Raw genomic sequence first — 21573 nt, 5'->3', positions numbered from 1 at the left:
GAACACACCAAAACATCTTGGAGCTTTCAAAATGGTTACCTTCAGTTGTTATGATGTATCCAAGCAGGCAGATGTACAAACAATCTGTGCTTACTTCTCCAGCATTGCCTATCATTCCGAGGACCTTCGATATTTTTTCCGGCCTCCATTGGTCCAGCCTTCCAGTCCAGCTAGTCATTTATTTCCCATTCTTGTCAAGCTGAGAAAGTTGTCAGCAGCTCCTCTCCTCCTCTGTTGATGGGGGAAGCCTCTCCTGGTATGTTCCCCAGAGAACTCTTAGATCACCCAACACCAATCTTCTGGTGGTCCCCAGCCCAAGGATTGTCCAGCTGACCTCGACCAGGGCCAGGGCTTTCTCTGCCCTGGCCCCTGCCTGGTGGAAAAGCCTCTCTGATGATACCAGGGCCCTGTGGGACCTTAAGGAGTTCCGCAAGGCCTGCAAGACTGAGCTATTCTGCCAGTCTTATGGTTCAGGCCAGCTATTGTTTCCTTCTTCATAAATGCTGGCCTCCCTACTACTACTAGTACTACTAACCTTCCAGCCCTACCTAATCTTCCACTGCTGCCTCCCCTTCTTCACTATTCTGTAGGGGAGTTACCCATCTGTCCCTTAGGGCTGCCAGGTTCCCCCTCTCCTCAGGTGGGAGGCTATGGGGCTGAGGTCGGGATTGCGCGTGCGTGTGTGAGTGTGCGCCAACGCACGTGTGCATCAATTCCAGTTTACAACTGGAAGTGCCACCTCGCGAGGGGCCTTATACCTCTTAGTTTGAGTGGTAAAGCGGCCCTTTACCACTCAAACTAAGTGTTTAAGTGATATAAGGCCCCTCGCGAGGCAGCACTTCCGGTTGCACACAGTGTGTACGTGCGTGTGCACGTTTGCCTGCCGACCCTCAGGTGGTCGGAGGGCAGAGGGGTGAATTGCCGGGGGTTTGCCCACCACCACCGGGCACCTGGCAACCCTACTGTCCGCCCAGCTGTAGCTCAGATGCTATTATTTAAAACCGCCATCAGACACCTTTGTCCTTAATTTAATGATTTCAGAAAGCTGTTTTAATAGTGGTTTTAAGATGGTTTTACCTTATTTTAATGTATTATGTGTTCATTTGGGTTGTGAGCTGCCCTGAGCCTGGCGTTGGCTGGGAGGGAAGGCTAGAAATGCGATAAAATAAGTAAATAAATAAATTTTACGTGAGCACACTCTTCAGTCGCTCGTCTTCTCTAGGCCACCTCATTTTCTTCTGTAATCCTGGTTGCTCAGACAGCCTTGAATTTAACCCATGACAACTCTGCCATTTCTCAAATTTCATTAGGATATATCAAACCAGGATCTGAAACAATGGTTTGATGTTGGTTTATTAACCACAGTTGGTTTGTTAACCATAGTTTTGAACCATGGTTTCATGTGATGTACAAACAGACATCTGGGTTGAACCTAGATATCCTGGCTTGTTCCCTAGCACAGCCCTTACTGTAGTGCAGGGAAAAGAGTGAAGGCAACGAATCCAGTATTTGTCTGGGAGCCAATTCCTGGTTTCACAACATCAAATAAACCAGGGTTTTACATTATGTCTAAAACAAGCCACTGTCTTTTCAGTTATAAATCAAGATGTGTGACTGATGAAACCCCAAACCACATTATAATGAATTAAAAATATTTTATAATACTGAGGAACCAACTTCATTTTCTTAGAGACAGGAGTATTTTAAAATAATTCTTTATTTCTGGAGTCAGTAAAATATTCAGTCTATTGTTAAAGTTACAAAGTTTGTTGATGGTAAAAAAAAAGTAGTGTGACATTTTTTTTAAAAAAATTAGTTTTCTGGTTTTCCTCATAATTACCCAATATTTTCAGAATTCTATTAAGGGAAACAGCATATGAGTTAGCCATTTATACATTTGCAGCAGTTACCAAAATTTAAAAGGCTGTAACACATTTCTAGTTACATTGCGCCATTATTACTTTAAAAGCAGGCATGGTGAAATGAAACACATTGTTAAGACCTATCATATATACAAAATGTCTGTACAGAACGACACAACTGTAATCAACCCCATGTAAAAATGTTATGTTTGTATTTTGTTCCAAAATGGTTTCCCCATTCCTATTATATTTATTTATTTAGGATGATCAGTACTTCTGTATTTGCATTCCTCATAAATTAATGCCTGCCCAGGAGCCTAAAATATGCTAAAATACAAGCAAAACCAGGTTCAGCTGGTGGCTGGATCTCATTCAGTTACAATTCAACTTTAAAAAGCAATCAACCCATAAAAGGTCAGCATTCATGGCAGCCCAGAGCAATTATAGATACTCTTCACAAATGTTTTTATTTTACTAATTCCTTGACACCAATGATTACAAAAGAATGATACTATATCTGCACTCTTGGCATTCAGTCCAATTATTTCATATGACTTTTTTGAGCCAATAGAGTGGTTAGGATTGCCAACCTCCAGGTGGTGGCTGGAGATCTCCCACTATTATAACTGATCTCCAGGCGATATAAATCAGTTCCCCTGGAGAAAATGGCCAATTTGACAATTGGACTCTATGGCATTGAAGTCCCTTCCCTCTCCAAACCCCGCCCTCCTCAGGCTCCATCCCCAAAATCTCCAGGTATTTCCCAACCCGGATTTGGCAACCCTAGCAGTGGTGGAGTGGCCATGATCCACCATGATGCTACTTCTTAACTATAAATAGCCCAAGCTTCTAGAAGCCAAGGGAACCATTTTAAAATATTAGATGCTGCAGGTGCTGGGTGGTATAAACACAGTGTACATCTTTAAACATCTTAAGGCAAAAATAAATTTTACAGCTTAGTCTTTGGACGTATCCTTTCTTGAGTCACTGGACAATTCCAGAATCCACAGAGGTTTGCTTCCGAGTAGTCTTTGGAGGAGGTGGTGGAGGTGTTTTGCTTGGTAATGGAGGCGGCAGTTGCTAGAAAGTAAATGAGGAAGAAAACATCTTACTGAGGAACCAACTTCACACCAACTGATCAGTTCAGCTATAATTTCCTAAAATACTGTTGTGACATGTAAGAAGAGGAGAGCGCATTCATTTAACTCCACTCCAACTGGGATCTTATGCTGCTGGCTCTTAACCAAGTCTAGTATTTAATACTGACAAATGATTTCTCAGGATTTATTAACTAATTCAGTGCTTCAGAAAAGCATGTTAAAAGCAGGTGTGTGTGTGTGTGTGTAAAGTGCTGTCAAGTCGCACCTGACTCATGGTGACCCCTTATGGGGCTTTCAAGGCAAGAGACTAACAGAGGTGGTTTGCCAGTGGCTTCCTCTGCACAGCAACCCTGGACTTCCTTGGTGGTCCTCCCATCCAAATACTAACCAGGGGTGACCCTGCTTAGCTTCTGAGATCTGACGAGATCAGGCTAGCCTGGGCCATCCAGGTCAGGGCAAAAGCAGGTGTACTACTGACTATATTGGTATGTATTAACTATCATAGCCCTAAGCGCAACACAGTTGGGAGCCTTATGCAGAAATACATGCTCTCCCGACTTTTATAACTGGCTTCCAGTTCTTTTAGAAAGGTCTTCTGGCCACACACAAAAGGATGAATTAATTATTTTATAATTTGCCACTACATATGCATTAAAAGTAAGATTCTTAATGCCACAATATTTAGCTGACGAACAACGTTATGCTTTGAATTCTAGGAAATGACAAGAACTGCCAGTTTGCTTAGTCAAATTAATGGCAGGCATGAACTCAAATTAGATATCTGGTAAATTACCGACTCCCATAAAGATCAAGCTATATGGCTGATGACAAAAATCCATATTGTAAGGATAATGTCAAGCTACTGCAGAATTGCTCACACATGACTCTCAGGGTGATTTTCAACAGCATCATTAAGTATGCAACCAACGTTACTTCTCTGCTATAGGACTGAAGTAATACTGCAGTGTGATATCCAGCAGAGATGATATCATCTTTCATGCCATCTTACTCCATCAAGCGAACATAAACTCTCCTTTTCCTTTTAACAGCCTGACATCTTGATACTTCCTTGCCACCTCCTCCTCCCTCCCCCCCATTTTGATGTTTTCTCTTTCATCCCTTTGCAAATTTCCCTTTTCAGATGGTATTCCCCTTCACGCAAATCCATTCAATAATTTTGTCGGATTGTTAACAGCTTTGCTTCTGTCCAGAAGGTTATACAAATGTTAGTAATGATAAATAGCTTCAATGTGTACAATATGCACGCACACACAATGTTTGCTATTTCTAACTGCTGTCATAGGATTGCAGAAAATATCTGAGACCGCAGGGAAAATATTGCTGTATCTACTTCTGTAATCCGAATCGTCATTCTGATGCTTCCATTTCCATCTCAAGGCACAAACATTTATAGAACCGCTTGTACAAATTCTCACTGTAATCAGTGCCCTCATTCCCATTCAGTGGTTCAGGTGTGTACTTGGGAGGATGAATTACTAAAGGAAGGGATGTCCCCATTCTCTTTAGTGTTAGGAGTAGGGATGTGCATTTGGGTTTATATATATATATATACCTACCTTATTGGTATTTTTTGGATATATCTGGGTATCTGGAGCAATATTTGGGATTCTTAGAATAATGGTAATTGGGTCCTGAATATTTCCGGAAATCTCCAGGACTGGCATATTAAGGCTCTCAGACCTCTTTTGCTTTTTTCTATTTAACAAGTTTCATGGGCAAATGGAGAGGGAGGGAGACAGATCTCCCAGGCAATGGGTTCAGACATTAGGTAAAAAGTCCCCTGTGCAAGCACCGGGTCATTACTGACCCATGGGGTGACGTCACATCATGATGTTTACTAAGCAGACTGTATTTCTGGGGTGGTTTGCCATCGCCTTCCCCAATCATCTACACTTTACCCCCAGCAAGCCGGGCCCTCATTTTACCAACCTCAGAATGATGGAAGGCTGAATGAACCTTGAGACGGCTACCTGAGACCGACTTCCATCGGGATCGAACTCAAATCGTGAGCAGAGCTTGGACTGCGGTACTGCAGCTTACCACTCTGTGCCACAGGGCTCTTCGGACATTAGAGGGAGCCTAAAAATGTCTACCCAGTCATGATGATTCTCTCACAGCTCTCTGTGGCTCTCTGAGCATGGGCAAAAAGGATAAAAATTACGCCTTGCTGTAGCTTGACTACACTTCAGGGTGAGATTCTGATCTGGTCTCTCTGTGGTTGCTTGGATGAATTCTGGGGGCTGGCAACCCTATATAACAAAAAGGACTCAAAAGGCCCTCTTCATTAAGGCTGCAGTTGCAGCCTGGAGAGACGCCTGAGGTAACTGGGCAGGGGTCTGCTAATCAGGCTGCCCCTCTTCCATCTGTGGTGACTCAGTAGGACAAGAAGCTGCCAAATATGTCTTTTGAGCTGAATCTGGGGGATAAGAGCTCACACCAGGGTATCACTGTGATATAGGGTTGCCAGCACCGGGTTGGGAAATACCTGGATATTTTTTTGATGGAGCCTGAGGAGGGCGGGGTTTGGGAGGGGAGGGACTTCAGTGGCATAGTCTAATTGCCAAAGTGGTCATTTTCTCCAGGGGAACTGATCAGCTGGAGATCTAGGGTTGCCAGGTCCCTCTTTGCCACCGGCAGGAGGTTTTTGGGGCAGAGCCTGAAGAGGGCGGGTTTGGGAGGGGAGGGACTTCAATGCCATAGAGTCCAATTGCCAAAGTGGCCATTTTCTCCTGATGAACTGATCTCTATTGGCTGGAGATCAGTTATAATAGCGAGAGATTTCCAGCTACTACCTGGAGGTTGGGAACCCTATGGGGATCAGTTGTAATAGCAGGAGATCTCCAGCTAGTACCTGGAGGTTGGCAATTCTACTGTGATACTGTAATGAAAAAGCAACTTTCTGGTTGTTGCCCAGCACCCTAACATTTCATAATACTCTATTCATCATCTGGATCAGAATAAGCTCCACTCAAGTGTTCACTATTTGTCCTTGGCCAGTTTATTGAATGAAGTGTCAGAAAAGAAAGAAAAAGTATAACTGTTGCTAAGGACTACTTTTTAAGGTGAGAGCAAATTCTTTTAGCAAAGGAATAATTCCATAGCGCTTAAGAAATGGAAGCTTATGTAAAATAGACAGAAAGTATATTTGCTGGAGGAGGAGAAGTAGTCTGGAAAACAAAACAAAAAACTTCTTGCAGATACAATCCACGCTTTACCAGTACTACTCCTGCATTCTCTGCAACTGTGAGTAGTTGTTGCTGCAGGTAATCAAGGAAGTATCAAGGTCATTCAAAAGATCAGTGCGAATGCTCCCAGATCTAGCTGCATACCATGACAATCATGTACGCAGCACAATACAAAAATGCCGAGTTGAGGATCTGCTTCAATCTGTCAAGTTTGTTTTCTGGAAGATTGCTAAGCAATACGTGTGCATGGCAGGAAATGGGCAGTGCTAAGGCTCTAGGCAGGAGCCCCGTGGCACAGAGTGGTAAGCTGCAGTACTGCAGTCCAAGCTCTGCTCACGACCTGAGTTCGATCCCGACGGGAGTCAGTTTCAGGTAGCCGGCTCAAGATTGACTCAGCCTTCTATCCTTCTGAGGTCGGTAAAATGAGTACCCAGCTTCATGGGGGTAAAGGGAAGATGACTGGGGAAGGCACTGGCAAACCACCCCATAAACAAAGTCTGCTTAGTAAACGTCGGGATGTGACGTCACCCCATGGGTCAGGAATGACCCAGTGCTTGCACAGGGGATCTTTACCTTTACCTTAAGGCTCTAGGCAATGCACTATTTGTGTAAAACATTTCCACATCGCCTCTTCAGATAATTGTAGGGAGCCTGGTTCCAAATTCAACATAAAGCTGCACTGCGTGATCACATTATTCTGTATTGTAACCTGCCTTGGGCACACTGAGCAGAAAGAGGGGGTACAAATGTTGTTGAATCAGCACTGTATCTGGGGTGAAAAATCACAGTAAAGCATTCTGCATTCTAAAATATTTGTGGTCTTTCAGCCAAGTGAGATCAAGTGCGCATTGTGAACAAGGATATAGTATCCTGTGGAAATCTGCTCAGAAATTCTGCTGAAATTTGAAATCAGCCCAGCACATTTGTGACCAATATTAAGTAGCTACCCACCTACCAACTTGCTTGTTTGAACCCCTGGAATTGAAAGCGAGAAGTGACATACATTAGGGATAGGGTTTTGAAATTGTGCTATTGTTATTTATTTTTCTCAATGTGTTAACAGTATATCTGGTTTCTTTCTATTCTTTTAAAATTGAGAGAATGAATATTAGGCTCTCAATGACGATATCACCAGCACCCAAAACGTTTCCTTTTACAATAAGACTGAAACACAGTGCTGATTTCCCCTTGCCTTTACATTAATTAAATGTCTGTGTTTGTGTTTCAGCTGTTTCGAGGGTGCTCTCCAGGTTCTCAGAGATTGCTTTCTCTCTGAAATAATGATAGAGTCTGCCAGTTCAAATTAAACTCTATTCTAGGCAGATTTCCCTGAGTCACGTGTACCTCAGGGGAAGTGGGAACCTTATGTAAAAGGCACATCTGCAACATATAAGCAATCTGTCCCTTCCATTTCAAATACCAAATTGCTATCATTTGCTTTCCTTTTGTATTAAAACAAGCAATTGCGCTTAAAAATGTCTTGTTTCTCTTCATGGTCTTGAAGGAAGAGAGCACAATGTACAGTTGAAGAAAAATCTGAAATACAAAGTCATCAAAGATTTCTCTCTCTCAAAATAAACTATGGCTTAAAGGAAACCAGAGCCACACATTGAAAAACTGGAAGTGTAAGAGAAGGTCACTTCAAAAATATTACTGAAGTTGAATAGATTTCTTTACCATAAGAACATAAGAAAGGCCATGCTGGACCAGACTAAGGTCCATCAAGTCCAGCAGTCTGTTCACACAGTGGCCAACCAGATGCCTCTAGGAAGCTCACAAACAAAACAACTGCAGCAACATTATCCTGACTGTGTTCCACTGCACCTAATATAACAAGCATGCTCCTCTGATCCTGGAGAGAATAGGTATGCATCATGACTAGTAGCCATTTTTACTAGTAGCCATGAATAGCCCTCTCCTTTTCAAACAATGCACCATTGACTCTATGACTACAGGATCAGTACTTAATTATGGGGTAAAGGTTAGAGGGCCCTTAACCAAATCCACAAGCCCCACATTTTTGACTCACCTCAATTTGAGTCCCACTCTCTGGTAGTCATAATCCACATTCCCCAGATCAATCCCTACAGGGTGCTGTGCAAATTATTCATATAGAATTCATTTAATTATGAAGGGAGAGATATGCCTACAGATATAACACTTTTTGCTTGTGAAAGGTGGGATTCAGAAACGGAAATACCCACCCCCAACGATAGGATTATCCAACAGAGACTCCACCAAGGTGAAGGGGTAACAAGTGAGATATAGTGAGATATAGGGTTAGTATTTGGATGGGAGACCACCAAGGAATACCAGGGTTGCTATGCAGAGGAAGGCACTGGCAAACCACCTCTGTTAGTCTCTTGCCATGAAAACCCCAAAATGGGTCGCCATAAGTCGGCTGCGACTTGACGGCACTTTACACACACACACACAATGAAGCATTTGCACTGAAGTTATGGTGTATGAACCATGCTTTAGAGTAGTATGTTGGAGTAGGTCAGCTCGAGCTCAGTATGCTTATCAGATTAGGGTTGCCAACCTCCAGGTACTAGCTGTAGATCTGCTATTACAACTGATCTCCAGTCGATAGAGACCTGTTCACCTGGAGAAAATGGCTGCTTTGCCAATTGGACTCCATGGCATTGAAATCCCTTCCCTCCCCAAACCCCGCCCTTCATTTAATTATGAAAAAAGCAGGGAGAGATATGCCTACAGATATAACACTTTTTGCTTGTGAAAGGTGGGATTCAGAAATGGAAATACCCTCCCCATTAGCCAAGGAACCCAAAGTGGTCGTTTTAAATTCTTTATAGGCTGAAGAAACCTCAGGGTGAAACATGGATTTAAATACCTGGGATACACGTACTGCTTTATTGTTGTAATATCCCTAAACATAAAGCCAGAGGGATATAAATGAAAACACCTCAAAAAGATCAGCGGATATGCTACAACCGAGACCCAAGTTACGCTAATTGTGTTTGCCACGCTACGCTCCGAGCGGAAGAGGATGCACTTTTGAAACAGCTCCATTGAAAAGTCATGCCGTTTATGCAGTTCAAGTTACCATTTTGTGGTTTGGAGTGATATTACAACCTGACTGCGGAAGCTTTGTCAAAGTTAACAGACTGCTCCACAGGAGCACCATTTCTAATATTTGAAGTCAACGGTTGGAATGTTTTTGTATATATTCTCTTTGACAAGTAGTTGTGTGTGTTCTCATAGACTTATTGTTGTACAGCACTGTGTTTGTTTGTTCTTTGTATTCACTATTAGTTCACCATAAGTAAACATTTCTTGCATTGTGAGTTAAGCATTTTATGAGCCTTGTGCTGTATTATTTGTATTAAACCTCCAGGTACTAGCTGTAGATCTGCTATTACAACTGATCGCCAGCCGATAGAGACCCGTTCACCTGGAGAAAATGGCTGCTTTGGCAATTGGACTCCATGGCATTGAAATCCCTCCCCTCCCCAAACCCTGCCCTCCTCAGGCTCTGCCCCAAAAACCTCCCACAGGTGGCAAAGAGGGACCTGCCAACCCTAGGCAAATGGCACAACACAAGAACTTCCCTTGGCCAATAAACCTGTTCTCTCTCTGCTGAGACAAAACAAGTTTCACAGGGCTGGAACATATTATCCTGATCAGCTAGGTTGTGGAAGATGTTCTACTCCACCTATTCACAACAGGGCTTGCAGTCCAATTCTATTCTTGCTTCATGTGATTCCTCATGGCCTCTTGAACATGACTGCCCTTCTCCCAAAACTCCTTTTCCCTATCCCTGCTACTTACTTATCAGATTCAGTAGTTTGAGAATGTATATTGCTTAAATTGTGGCTCTTCTGGATCCTGACTAGGGCTCCCAGCTCCAGGTTGGAAAATACCTGGAGATTTTGAGGGTAGAGCCTGAGGAGGGCGGGGTCTGGAGAGGGGAGGGACTTCAATGCCATAGAATCCAACTGCCAAATTGGCCATTTTCTCCAGGGGAACTGATCTCTGTCATTTGTAATAGCAGGAGATCTCCAGCCACCACCTGGAGGTTGGAAAAGATCCAAACAGCACTACAAGGTAATATCAACACAAGATAAATTTATAAAGGTGCAGGTAAGTGCAAGGAGTGAACATATGTACAAAAATTAAGGGAAACACAATCAGGTTTTTTTTTAAACAATTAGCATAAATAGTCCAGCAAGATATGCAATATGACAAAAGAAATTGTCCAATGGATCACATAAAAACAATATAGCTGTCCATGAAAGACTTTCCTGTACTTCTCGGTAGCTGGACACAAAATGTCAAAAATGAGGACCTCCTCGCTGTGGTCCTCATTTTTGACATTTTGTGTCCAGCTACCGAGAAGTACAGGAAAGTCTTTCATGGACAGCTATATTGTTTTTATGTGATCCATTGGACAATTTCTTTTGTCATATTGCATATCTTGCTGGACTATTTATGCTAATTGTTTTAAAAAAAACCTGATTGTGTTTCCCTTAATTTTTGTACATATGTTCGCTCCTTGCACTTACCTGCACCTTTATAAATTTATCTTGTGTTGATATTACCTTGTAGTGCTGTTTGGATCTTTTCCATCATCTATACAGCACTGAGCCTTCATTCTCTCCAGGACCACCTGGAGGTTGGCAACCCTAGATGTATTCCTGGAATACCAAATGGGTGGGCAATGCATGGGTACGTGTAACAGGTTCTACCTGTGTATTGTACATAGATGCACATCTTCTAAAGCTAGCTATGAGCAAATTCCTTTTGCACACTGATTGTTTCAATAATGCATTAGAATGGGGGTAAAAATGTGGGAAGCGATCATATGCTATTCTTGCCAGCATCAGTTCACTTATTATGCATTGCTTCCTCTCTATGAAACATTCATCATCAAGCATTGTATCTACTACTGGAATGATGGGAATCAAGCCATTATTTGCGTGCTTAGTAAGAGTTAGAGCCAATAGTATAAATGTAAATGCTCCATTGTCTGTTTTCTTTAGTTTCTCTTCTTGATTTTGAATGCTAAGCATGCAGCTGATTTGGTATGCAATGGTATGTAAGAGCTCGTAAAAGAGCAGAAAAAGCCTTGTAGAACTCCTTCATGTAATTGATCTTTGCGGAAAAAAAACTAATATCCTATTTTACGTCCTGATACGCTATTAAGGAAACCTTTCACCATACAAAGTTTGCTATTCAATATATAAACTGCGTATGTATGCGCATATATCATAATTAATTCTTCAAAATAACAATCTAAACATAATTGTGAGGAACTTTCTTCCTCATTCCTTTTATTCTCTCAACAACAATAAAAGGTATCATAAAAACAATAAAAGAAACCATAAAAATAATTTAAGAATTATCAGTATTACAATGAGCCATTACAAATAAACTACATAGATGAAACAGGGACATAAAAACAGCAACAAACAATATTCAGCACTGCATCCTAAAATTATATTCATGAAATAGTTCTCAGTTTAGAAGTAGACCATAACCATAGGTTTTAAAAAGATGGAACTCCTCAGCAATGTTTTTGTCTGGTTCCTAAAGATCAGTAAAGTAGATACTAGGCGCCCCTTTCGAGGAAGGGTTTTTCAAAGGAAAGAGACTACCATTAGAAAAAGCCCTGTCTCTGGTTGCCACACACTTCACCTCTGTAGGAGAACAGGGCTTGAGAAAAGGATATTAACTGGCATGCTGGGCAGTATGGAAGGAGGCAGCCCTTCTAGTACCTCAGCTCCAAGCAGCTTAGGGCTTTCATTTAAGAACCAGCACTTTGAACTGTGCTTGCAAATAGACTAGTTATAAAATATTGTCGAAGGCTTTCACGGTCAGAGTTCATTGGTTCTTGTAGGTTATCCGGGCTGTGTAACCGTGGTCTTGGAATTTTCTTTCCTGACATTTCACCAGCAGCTGTGGCAGGCATCTTCAGACCAAGACCACGGTTACACAGCCCGGATAACCTACAAGAACCAAAGACTAGTTATACTTTAAAAGTTATGGCTGTTTTTCCTGCCACCGTTTTGTGAAAGTACTCTTTTCCTCTATGTTTAATTATAAGACTGATAGCACTAAGTTTTCGGTTAAATTCTGAAAAGAGATCTATCCAGTTCTGTATATTATCATAAGTGCAGTTAGAAAGCCTGTTCTACATGGCAGGATTTACTGTTTTCAACGTTTTATACATGCATCTCTCATGATCCCCAATTTAGCATTTTTTGGTGGCCAAAGAGGACTTTTCCCTCCTTGTTTCTGAGCCACTCTGAGCCTGACCTGGTCAGGAATGGGTGGCATAAAAGTCTAATAAATGAATAAATATAAAATTCACCTGACAATGAAAGATTTCTACTTCCTTGCATAGGTCTAAACTTCTAATAGTAAAGAATCAAATGTATACGAATCGCTTAATACCATGCAGGCACAGATAATCTAAGAGCATAAGCAATACTTTCTAAGGCATCAGTAGCCGAATGTTGCTCACATATTTCAGTGCTGTATTATGCAGAGCAGCAAGGTTGCTTGCCTCACATGATTCTGAGAGAGAATGCCTGTGAAACAAAACTCATACATTAAAGATGTCTGAAATGTATTTTATTTCCTCTGCTGGAATAAGATTGGAAAAACATAAAATCTAAGTTGCTGCTGGGACTCTCCTCTGTCTTTTTAAAAGCCTCCATCAGCCTGTCTAACAATACTTTGCTTTATATATAGCTTTCACTACACAATGAATGTGTCCACATACAAGTCATTTAGAAGGAATTCACTGTTCCTTCATGCTCTAACAAAAATACTGTGCTGTAACAGTGCAAGAGATCAGCAACTGGAGACACGAGGTCCTGAGGAGTACCAACTGACTTCCTAATTGCTAGTTCAAAGGACAAGTAGAAGGAATGGCATGGCAGAAATGGGAGTTGGAGCAGTAGATATTGACCCCTGGCATGCCTCTATCCATTTTCTCTTTGGACTTCCTGCAAAAGCAATAGCTGAACAAAACGATACACACATTATATATTACGAAAAGAACAAGGTACTTCACACCTAGATGCAAAACGTACCCTCTGCGGTACAGGTGGGGATGCGGCGGGGCTAACAGTTTCCTGGCTCTCCATGAGACATCCATAATCTGCCACACTGCCTTTCACGGGCAACGGAGGAGGAACGTCTGTAATTTCCACACTATTCATGCCATTTAGTTCTAGACCTGAAAACAAATACATTTGTTATAACAAATAGTGCACTTAATCTTCACATTCATAACAATTCTCATGCTCTTCTATTAAAGAAAAGAATATACAGGTGAACCTAGTGACCCCACAGTAATTTGCTGCCCGAAAAATAAAAATAAAGGGCTTTATCAAGTAATATATGATGGACTCAGAACAGTGAGAGAGTTGTAAAAGACAGAGAAAGGAGTTTGAGGAGTGGATCTTTCCTACTTTGCCTTTTCTTGGCAGATGGCTACCTGCATGTTCAAAACTCTTTTGCTGAGGTTAGGGGGACTCATAAACAAAATCACCAACAACACAGGGGCAACAGTGATGATCAGGGTTGCCAGCTCTGGGCTGGGAAATACCTGGAGATTTTGGGGGCGGAACCTGAGGAGGACGGTGTTTGGAGAGGGGAGGGACTTCAATGCCATAGAGTCCAATTGCCAAAGAAGCCATTTTCTCCAGGTGAACTGAGCTCTATTGGCTGGAGATCAGTTTTAATAGTAGGAGATCTCCAGCCACCACCCGGAGGCTGACAACCCTAGTGATGATGACAAATTGAGCAAAATGGCATGCCTCTTTCTTCTTCATCAATGGTGGACCAAGCTCTCCACCAGTGGAAGAGGGAACAAGAAGCATTTTGTTTATGAAGATCTACAATATTCACTGGATTACTTTTAAGGGCTGCTAGGGATGGGCAAGGCAGGGAAGATCCCCTTCACCAACCCCTTCCACATCTTTTTCTGTCCTACTGAGTCTAGAGCAACTGTGTTATATTTGTTTATTTATATCCCGCCTTTCATTCCATTGGGTACCCAAAGCGGCTTCCATCATTCTCCTCTCCTTTGGGGCAAGCTGAGAGCGTGTGACTGGCCCAAGGTCACCCAGCAAGCTTCCATGGCATGTGAGGATTTGAACACAGATTTCTCAGATCCCAGTAGCATATCTCGAAAGCATTTTTTTTGCAGTTGCTTTTCTGTACTGCAGAAGAAATGGAGGTGTTCCTGAGCAACAATCACATGTGGTAAAAGACAACCTGTGTTTGTGTGTGGGGAGAGGAAAGCAATTGATTCTCTTCCATATTTCCTAAATGGTGTTCAAAGAGATTGGGGAGATGGCGGTACCAGAAAGAAATGCCTGGACTGAAATATTTAACTTTCAGCATTAAAAGTAATGCTTGCCATTAGCCATCTTTCCTGTCCCCAAGCATTTCAAATAAGAAAGTTGTGCCAGATTGTTCCTTCCATGATATGTGTCTACTTAATATACACAGCTCATTCCAAATCTTGTTGCTCATTCCTGCTTAGTCAATACTGAAAATCCAATGATGTTAAAAGTTTATTTTCTACGATATATCACAATATAATAGAATGCCACATTATTTACTCTTCCATAGAAAGCCTTTTAGGAATTCAATGCACAAATGAATTTTGTAATTAGCCACATATATTTAATGAAAAGTTTGAAAATCACTGTAATTATATTAAATTAGAAGTCACTAGTTGTTTGATTAAATAAACTATTTAGGGGGGAAACATAAAACAATATTTTTCTAAACTTAGTGCAAAATAAGATCATGTCTCAGTATGGTTCAAAATACATTCTGTCATAGGCTGGTATTTTTAGATGCCTGTCCACACCATCTGGGTAGCCAAAACATTAATTATATTGTTTCATTAAAAAAATAAATAACTGAGAATAGCTATAAGCTTCTTTAATTCAAAAAAGTACAACATTCTGTCAGGCTAGGGATGAAATTTGTGACAAATTTCTAAAGAAAAGTTTGATACACTAGGAACTGACCATGTTCTATGCTTGTTTTCTCAGAAATATATCATAGCAAGACTACCTTTTTATTGCCATCAAGTCACAGCTGGCTTATGGTAACCCCGTAGGGTTTTCAAGGCAAGAGATGTTCAGAGGCGGTTTGCTATTGCCAGCCTCTGCATCACACCCCTGGTATTCCTTGGAGGTCTCCCATCCAAATACTTGCCAGGGTTAAAGTTGAGGGTGTGTGACTGGACCAAGGTCACCCAGCAGGTTGCCACAGCAGAGTGGGGATTCGAACCTGGGTTTCCCAGATCCTTGTCTGACACCTTAACCACTACACCATGCTGGCTGTCACAAGATTACTTAGGCTATGAAAAAAATGTTCTGAGCCCCCACAAGTACAATTAATATTTAAACATGGATAATTCACTATCATCTGCCAGTTGAGCCATTCTTATTTTCTGCCTTGTAGTAAGAATAGGAAGGAATTAAGAGATTGATGTGGTCACAGCATATGTTGAGATCTCAAGAAGCTTACACTGATTAAGGAACTGCTTTATGGAACAATCCCATGGAGAAGGACCCTGATTTGCTACACACGAGTGCAGAGATGTTAGTCATCCTATTCTGGCCCTCTACCTCTTGGTCAAATCAAGATAGTCTGTTAATGTGAACTGATATGGATCAACTTGTGCCCTCCTGCGCAAGTTTCTTTTCTCCACAGTTGATAAATGATATTAAGTGCCCTTAGCAATAGATACTTAGGAGGAAAATGTAATTTTAGGAAACATTTTACAGACTCTTCCTAATTAATTATTGTATTTGTCAAGTTATTCACATTATTAAGTTGTTCATATACTTCACAAAGGTTTAATGGCAGTCGAACATTAGCAAGCAGCCAAACCTAGGTGGGTCATGCAAGTTGTGCGATATCAAGCAGTGGAGTGCTTTCTGCCACCCTAGCCCCAATGAGTTCTCCTTTAACTGACAGAAACCAAGCCTATTGTGGTTGCCTAGCAATAGCCACTGAGGGCATCTATTTCTTAAAGCTAGAGGTGTTACTTGGTTCTTGTAGGTTATCCGGGCTGTATAACTGTGGTCTTGGTATTTTCTTTCCTGACGTTTCGCCAGCAGCTGTGGCAGGCATCTTCAGAGGAGTAACACTGAAAGACAGTGTCTCTCAGTGTCAAGTGTGTAGGAAGAGTAATATATAGTCAGAAAGGGGTTGGGTTTGAGATGAATCATTGCCCTGCAAAAAGAATCAAAGGTAATGTGCTAATCATTGTCCTGTAAGTATCAAGATAATGTGCTAATGAGGGTGTGGTATGTTAATATGGAACCATTGTATCCTGAAGTGATCTGTTAATGTGTGAAATCCAAAGCTAATCTGCATGGCTATTGTTGACTTTGATACTTTTTGCAGGGCAATGATTCAGCTCAAACCCAACCCTTTTCTGACTATATATTACTCTTCCTACACACTTGACACTGAGAGACACTGTCTTTCAGTGTTACTCCTCTGAAGATGCCTGCCACAGCTGCTGGCGAAACGTCAGGAAAGAAAATACCAAGACCACGGTTACACAGCCCAGATAACCTACAAGAACCAATGAACTCTGACCGTGAAAGCCTTTGACAATATCTAGAGGTGTTCCATGTATCATTTTGGGGTTTTTTGACCCCTCACTCTATTTTTTTTTTTTTAATTTCAGATTTTTCTGCAAACCTGCAGTGTTGTTCGGGTGTGCCTTGTCCATTCTGTCTTGTCTGTTCATCGGTCCAGTCTCTGGATTTAAGTATCCTCAGATTTGTCCAACTTGGCAATTAGCATATACAAGCAGGAGCCCACAAGGAACTGAGGGAGGGGGGGTCTCATTTCCTCTTTCCCTTCACTGAAAGCCCCCATAACCTCTCCCTTTTTTCTGCCTCATTCTTTCCTTCTCAGCTATTAACCAACCTGCCTTTTATCTGCCTTCCATCTTCAGCTATATTTATTATTTAACTTCTTCATTTATACCCTGCCTTTTTCCACAGTGGGGACCAAAGCAGCTTACATCATCACCTTCTTTTCATCTTCACAACAACCCTCACAACAGTCCTGTTAGGTAGGTTAGGCTGAAAGTATGTGATTGGCCCCAAATCACCCCATGAGCTTCTACATCAAGATAGGGATTCAAACCTGGGCCTCCCACACCCTACTCGGAAACTCTAACCACTATACCACATTGGCTTTCATAGGGTGACTGCTGCTGAACAGCAGCAAGTACTTAAATCTAGTGGAGTCATACAAATCAGGTGATATCAAGGCAGCCAGTGGTTGCTGCCAGACCTAGGTTTGCTAGCTTCCAGCTGTGACCTGGCAATCTCTCAGAATTACAACTGATCTCCAGATGACAAAGATCTTCCCCCTGGAGACAATGGCTGCTTTGGAGGATGGACATGGTATCATGATGAGGTCCTCCCCTCCCCAAACCCCGCCCTCCAGATTCCACTGCAAAATCTCCAGGAATTTCCTACCCTGGAGCTGGCAACCCTAACCAGGCCTGGCCCTGAAGAATCCTCCATCAAGGGCCAAAACACCCCTGGAAAGGACCTTGCCTGCTCCCCTCACAGAAACAAGCCAGGAATGCTATTGTTACCTAGCGACAGCTACTGAGGGCATCAATTTTTTAAAGCTAAGGGTGCTTCTTTTATCATTTGGGTTTTTTGAAAAACTCCCTAATGTATTTTTTTAAAAAAAGATTTCATATTTTTCTGAAAACCTGGGGCATTTTTTGAGTTTGTAGAAGATCTGTCTTGCCTGTTTATGGTTCCATTCACCAGTTTTTAGTATCCTCAGGTTTGGTTGACTTGTCTATTAGAATATACAAGTGGGACCGGCAAGAATCTTGTGGGGTGGGTGCATCCTTCCCCCCCTTTGCCTGCTTCCTTCTCTCCCCTTCTCTAACAAGATGCCAGATTTTCCTGAAAAACGGGGGTGGGGGAGCAAGTTTGCAGAAAAATCTATTTAGAGTCAACATGGTCCTGATCCCCAGATGTAGATATCCTCAGATAGTGGCCATGCTTAAGAAATAGATATATAGATACAATTATATGATAGGAAAGTTCTGCATGGCCAAAATCAGGACTAATTTGTCCTGTGCACATGTCGTAAATATGATGTCATGAAGTTACAGTGGAATCACTTGCTCTATATTTATTGGGGGACACAAAACAAAGCACCACTTCAGGCCAATATGTTGCTCTGGTTCCCTAAGCAACTGAAATTTAGTTGGGCAAGATATCAGAATCAAGGTTTTGTAAAGAGACTTACTGGGCTGCAAACTGAAAGAAAGCTTGGTCCTTGGTGTGATCGGTGGAGGGATGGACTGAGAAGGTGGTGAGGGTGAAACAGAAAAACGTTTTTCACTTCCCATGACATTAATCACCTGGCTCTTTGGTCTTTGTGGTCTCAGGGGACTGATCTGCATTGGATTGAAAAGAAAAAGTTAGACCCATTTGAAGTCTACCTTACACACAAAAGAGCAGTTAGCATGAGGATATATCACTTGCTCTAGCAACGTAGCTGGATACATTAAGGAGGAAACATTTCTTATTGAGCTGTTGACCTTGTGATAAATGTGTTCCTAGATGTACAATGTAACATCACAGCGATAAGGAAAAAAAGTTTTCATTTCAATGCGGTAGTGCTCAAACAAATATCCTTGGCTTGTCCTTTCCTAGGCATTATTTTGTGCCTTGGAACTTGCAGTTAATTTTTCCAAGTATTTTGAACTTTCTTTCTAGCTTTCTGCCATAACATGACACAGTTATTTTTTATCGCAGTCATATTCTGTTATAAAGAATTAAAAGGTAATAGTATGAATCTTGTTTTTAAAATAATTCTGTTTTTAACTCCAATAAACACACAGCATTGATTTTCTCATTCAAATCACAGGTTATTAAACCATGTTTTTGACAGAGGTAAATACTACCAGCACAAATCTAATTACCACAAAAACTATCGATATTTGTTTGCTCTTGAAGTCCTGACTCACAGTTTATTTTCAAGAGAATTTTTTAAAAGTTCTCATAGATATTAAAAATAATTCCCTGTACTAAATGAACAACAACAAGAAAACATCCTAAAAGTATCTAAGGGGTAAATTGTACATTCTTAGTACTCTCTCATGGCTTTCATATCAACCAATACTGGTAGATCTGAGCTTGTGTTCTGCAGTAGAAAGGTTGCACTATAAGGATAAGACTCTTATGACCTCCAGAGGTGACTTAACTATACAAGTTCCTTCTACTCTGAACTAGAGAGAGTGATGTGTGATCTGTACCATTTGGTCAAGGAAGCAGCTATTAACTACCGCTGCCTGCCTCCTCCATAGGGATCACTTAGTTCCTCAGTTCAGAATCTTCCAAAGCTGTTTAGATTAGAATTTTAATCAAGAAAGCAGGAGAAAACAGGAGAACATATATAATGTCAACAGATGCAACACTTAATTCATAATTCAGCATTGGTGGATGAAAGGAAATGAACTGGTAGCTGGATCTCCTAATGGGTTCCATTCTCTTGGCATAGATCCTTAGTGCCCCATTTATTTATTTAGATTTTTATCCCATCCATCCCTCAACTTTGCCAGATGTAGATGATTGGAAAGACAAAATGATGGAATATGCTACAATGGCAAAAATGACTCCCACGATGAATACAGCCAACGATGAGACCCTCGATCAATTTAATGAAAAATGGAAACTATTTTATAGATATATATAAAAATTGATGGTTGAAACTTTATATTTGTAGTAGCAGATTAAATGTTATAAACATAGGGGTAGATAGAAAACTCAAAAAGAAAATGTCAAGAGAAAGTCTGCTTGACTAATTAGAAAATTAGATGCTGTAACTGTTGTAATTTCATTTTTTATATATATACTCTATTTGCAGACGGATCCCCTATCCCCCTCTTTTCCTTCTGTATCCCCTATTTTAAATAAATAAATAAATATTTTTTTCAGGGCAGTTAACAACAGAGCAATACAATAACAAATAAAAAAACACTGTTTCAATAAAATCCAATTAAAAACTCAGCACACAGCAAATTAAGACTTTTGGCATAAAAAATCAGCAGCTTTGATAGGGTTGCCAGGTGGGAGATTTTGTTGGGCAATTGCCTGCCAGTCCACCCCGCTACTCTGGAGTGGCAATCATGTGTGTGAGCGGCCATGTGCAGCAGAACAAAGACATAATCAGAGGTCAGAATGGGAATGGTCCTTTAAGTATGATGGTCCCAGACCATTTAGGGCTTTAACGGTTAATGCTAGTACCTTGATTTTGTCCCCACAAAATAGACTGGATATGTGTAAGCCACGGTGAATTGGTCAACAGCCTGACAGCCTCAGACTGAACAACCTTAAGTTCCTGAAACACCTATGTAGAGTGAATTACAGTAATCTAATCTGGAGGTGACCATTGCATGAATCACTGTGGTGAGGTCAGACCTGGACAAGTAGGGGGACAGCTGATGGGCCTGGCTGTGATGGAAGAAAACGTATTTCATCGCCGAGCATACCTGTTCGTCCAAGGTAAGTGTGGTATCCAGCCACACCCCAAAATCTTCATGGAGTCCACTGGAATAAGCTGGACAACATCCAGAGTAGGCAGCTGCAAACTCCCATTGGCCCAACCCTCCCCAGCCACATGACTTGAGTCTTAGTTGGATTTATCTTCAGCCAGCTCTGCCTCAACCACCCAACCATGGCATCCAGACCCCCAGTCAGGGCTGAGAGGGTTGTCTCGGGCTGTTTATCCAGCAGGAGGAAGAGCTGGGTGTCACCTGCATACTGATGGCACCAGACGCCAAACCTCCTGATGATCTCCACTAAAGGGCACATATAAACATTAAATAACATCGCAGGATTGAACTCTGCGGAACCCCACAGTCTAGTGGATGCGTGGTCAAAAACCTGTCCCCAATGGCTACCCTCTGAGTGTGTCCTTGGAAGAACAAGGCAAACCAAGATAAGGCAATGTCCTGCACCCCCAATGAGGCTAGGTGGCTGACTAGGATTGAATGATCAACTGTGTCAAACGCAGCTGGTAAGTCTAGCAATATCAGCAGCGCTGAGCCACCCCCAATCAAGCTGGACTTGGAGATCGTCCATGAGAGTTACCAAGGCAGTCTCAGTACCAAACCCAGGCCTGAACACAGACTGGATTAGAGTGCAGATGTCTTGTTTGACTTGCTTTTAACAAAACGCAGGGTTGCCGTGAAACTTGTCCTTGTTCTAGGTTGCCCATTTGGCACTGTGCAGATATTTTTTCTACCTAAAGGACATCTTTCGCTTCATAATTCTGCAAAACATGTGCCTACCTAGACTGCATTCAGACATCCCATCAAGCCTGAGTGTGCATGAACCCACCTTGATGCTG

General features: G+C 41.7%; 1 protein-coding gene across 2 annotated transcripts in view; it reads right to left on the bottom strand.

Moving 5' to 3' along the window:
• Window positions 1-2741: 2741 nt before the first annotated feature.
• Window positions 2742-21573, bottom strand: part of DOCK1 (dedicator of cytokinesis 1) — a 530876-nt gene continuing 512044 nt past the window's right edge. For both annotated transcript variants that reach the window (XM_056850272.1, XM_056850273.1), the window contains 3 exons: window positions 18466-18616; window positions 13230-13375; window positions 2742-2942 (listed from right to left, as the gene is read on the bottom strand). In XM_056850272.1, the coding sequence (XP_056706250.1) occupies window positions 2847-2942; window positions 13230-13375; window positions 18466-18616 (393 nt within the window). In that variant the 3' untranslated portion in view covers window positions 2742-2846. The remainder of the gene's footprint in view (window positions 2943-13229; window positions 13376-18465; window positions 18617-21573) is intronic.

Source organism: Euleptes europaea, chromosome 5, assembly GCF_029931775.1.
Source record: "Euleptes europaea isolate rEulEur1 chromosome 5, rEulEur1.hap1, whole genome shotgun sequence".
Lineage (NCBI taxonomy): Eukaryota > Metazoa > Chordata > Lepidosauria > Squamata > Sphaerodactylidae > Euleptes > Euleptes europaea.
The sequence above is the reverse complement of the archived record's forward strand: the minus strand, read 5'-3'. Positions and strand labels throughout refer to the sequence as shown.